We start from the raw sequence: 2,824 nt of genomic DNA, 5'->3' as shown, positions 1-2,824 counted from the left end.
ATGACGGCCTACCGCGGAACAGTGCTGCCTTGTTCAGGGGCAGAATGATAGATTTTACCATTTCAGCTCGGGATTCGACCCAGCAACCTTTTGGTTACTAACCCAACGCTCTCACCACTCGGCTACAGTATGAAATATCTACCTGTATTTATTTAGAACAACTCAAGTTATTAAGAAGATACAAACGTTATTATAGATTAAAATATACATTTAATGTAAAGAGCGATCTATTTAGATCACCATGGGGGAAAGCGCAGCCTTCAGCTAGGAACTACAGTTTGATGTGCTGCGTTGCTAGACGAACGGAACACGTTTCCGGTTTAGTTACGACGGTGAGTTAAAAGTTGATCGATAAAAAGGTTTGAAGGAACAACAATGCACTTGAGATGACATTTTATGGAGCATGCTGTCTTGCGCTTAAGAGGAGACTGTTTGCCAAATAATACACAGATCTGTTCGGCTCGTACTCCTGTGTTGAACTCTAACAGAGCTAGATAACTAGTTGGCGTGGTGGTCTTTACAGCTAGCTTCATAGCTAGCAAGTGACATTGCTTATAAAACATGACATTAATGAATAAGACACAAATTAGAAGTTATTCGTGCTTTGAACAACGACCACACTTTATCCCCTCTGCACTAACATTATACTGGTGTCATAAGCTATCCATTTTACTGGTAAAACCACCTGCCAATCAATAAGCTATGATCCATAGCATGAAAGAAGTACTCCGGCGGATACACAACATATTCCTCAAAGTCGCTCTGTTTCCGAGCGCACTGCGGAGGAAAGGAAGGCCGCGTCCCGCAGCTTCGGAGGTGTTGACATGTCACCTGCTACAGCGGAACCTCCCTCCCTGGACCTCCTTCTGTGTCCGCTACAGCGTCGTCAATAACGACCAGTTCGGGAGGTCCAACTTCAACTGGACGGTACAGGGAGCCAATTACCAGATACTGAGGACGGGGTGTTTCCCCTTTATCAAGTACCACTGTTCCAAAGCACCAGCACAGAACTTAGACTACGAAGACACGTTTTTCAGCATGTTAAAAGTCATCAATCTAGGTCAGTGGGAAAAAAGGCAAGGGGAGACTAGTATTTAATAGTGTCTCTTGAACCTCAACCTGGCCTTCACATGATTCACATTGATTTAGTAGACAGTTAACTAGTTGTTAACTTCTTATTCTCATCATGTATGTTTTTTTTTTGTCCCAGAATTGTACATGTCATGAACCGTAATCATGTCACACTATAGACCTTAAACTGTACATTCTACTGCAAGCAGAGTGCAACACAAAACACATTTAATTGTTCCATGTTTTCTTCCCCTGTCTTGCAGGTATCCCGTGTTTCGCCTATGGCATGGGCTGTCTGATGGTAATAACAGCTACAGAGACTGTACAGACTAGTGCTGGACCTGTCACTGTATATTTTGCCTTCAAAGAGAAAGACACACACTATTAAAACAATCTATTTATGTGCTTGGAAGCTAGTTTATTTTCAGTGTTAGTATCGTGCACTGAATTGAGACATTTGAACTGTCCTGTTTAGATTGAACTGTGCCTGTGGTGACAACAAGCAAATCCTAATACGACCTGATATTTCAGCACCACAGGGCAGTGGACAGCTGTAAGACGCCTGAAGGGGAATGCTCCTCAAGACTGTTCAGCCATATTGATTTCAATCCCTTAAAATTGTAAATATTAGGGAATAAATCTGCAAATAATTGAAGTAGTCGTCTCCAGTGATGATTTGTTATACTGCATCAACTCTGCTCCCGATGAACTTGTCTTCTGTCTTCTGTTCAGCTTTAATATTGCATATAGATTGTGGCGTCCATCCATGTAATTGTCGTCTGTAGAATTTCCAATCCCCTATTAAAAAAAAAAGTGTAAATATACAGTACCAGTCAAAAGTTTGGGGACACCTACTCATTCAAGGATTTTTCTTTATTTTTACTCCTTTCTACATTGTAGAATAATAGTGAAGACATCAAAACTATGAAATAACACATATGGAATCATGTAGTAACTAAAAAAAGTGTTAAACAAATCAAAATATATTTTATAGCCACCCTTTGCCTTGATGACAGCTTTGCACACAACCAGCTTCACCTGGAATGCTTTTCCAACAGTTTTGAAGTAGTTCCCACATATGCTGGGCACTTGTTGGCTGCTTTTCCTTCACTCTGCGGTCCCACTCATCCCAAACCATCTCAATTGGATTGAGGTCGGGTGATTGTGGAGGCCAGGTCATCTGACGCAGCACTCCCATCACTATCCTTCTTGGTCAAATAGTCCTTACACAGCCTGGAGGTGTGTTGGGTCATTGTCCTGTTGAAAAACAAATGATAAGTGCAAACCAGATAGGATGGTGTATCACTGCAGAATGCTGTGTTAGCCATGCTGGTTAAGTGTGCCTTTAATTCTAAATAAATCAGTGTCACCAGCAGAGCACCATCACACCTCTTCCTCCATGCTTCACGGTGCGAACCACACATGCGGAGATCATCCGTTCACCTACTCTGCGTCTCACAAAGACACGGCGGTTGGAACCAAAAATCGCAAATTTGGACTCATCAGACCAAAGGACAGAATTCCACCGGACTAAAGTCCATTTCTTGTGTTTCTTGGCCCTAGCAAGTCTCTTCTTATTATTGGTGTCCTTTAGTAGTGGTTTCTTTGCAGCAATTTGACCATGGAGGCCTGATTCACGCAGTCTCCTCTGAAGAGTTGATGTTGAGATGCAATGTTACATAGATGGAAAAAAAGCTTTCTGTCAAAAGAGAGATCAGGGTCCAGAGTAACGCCGAGGTCCTTCACAGTTTTA

At 42.1% G+C, this 2,824-nt stretch overlaps 1 protein-coding gene across 1 annotated transcript; it reads left to right on the top strand.

Moving 5' to 3' along the window:
* Positions 1-281: 281 nt before the first annotated feature.
* c2h15orf61 (chromosome 2 C15orf61 homolog) lies at positions 282-1,726 on the top strand. Its single transcript, XM_021579041.3, has 2 exons — positions 282-1,060; positions 1,335-1,726. Exons 1-2 carry the CDS (start codon positions 703-705, stop codon positions 1,457-1,459), a joined length of 483 nt encoding a protein of 160 aa, XP_021434716.1. The 5' UTR covers positions 282-702; the 3' UTR covers positions 1,460-1,726.
* The last annotated feature ends 1,098 nt before the right edge of the window (positions 1,727-2,824 follow it).

This window comes from Oncorhynchus mykiss, chromosome 2, assembly GCF_057628025.1.
Source record: "Oncorhynchus mykiss isolate SJ-2025 chromosome 2, ASM5762802v1, whole genome shotgun sequence".
Taxonomy (NCBI): domain Eukaryota; kingdom Metazoa; phylum Chordata; class Actinopteri; order Salmoniformes; family Salmonidae; genus Oncorhynchus; species Oncorhynchus mykiss.
Note: the sequence above shows the minus strand (reverse complement) of the source record. Positions and strands in the feature narration are given on the sequence as shown.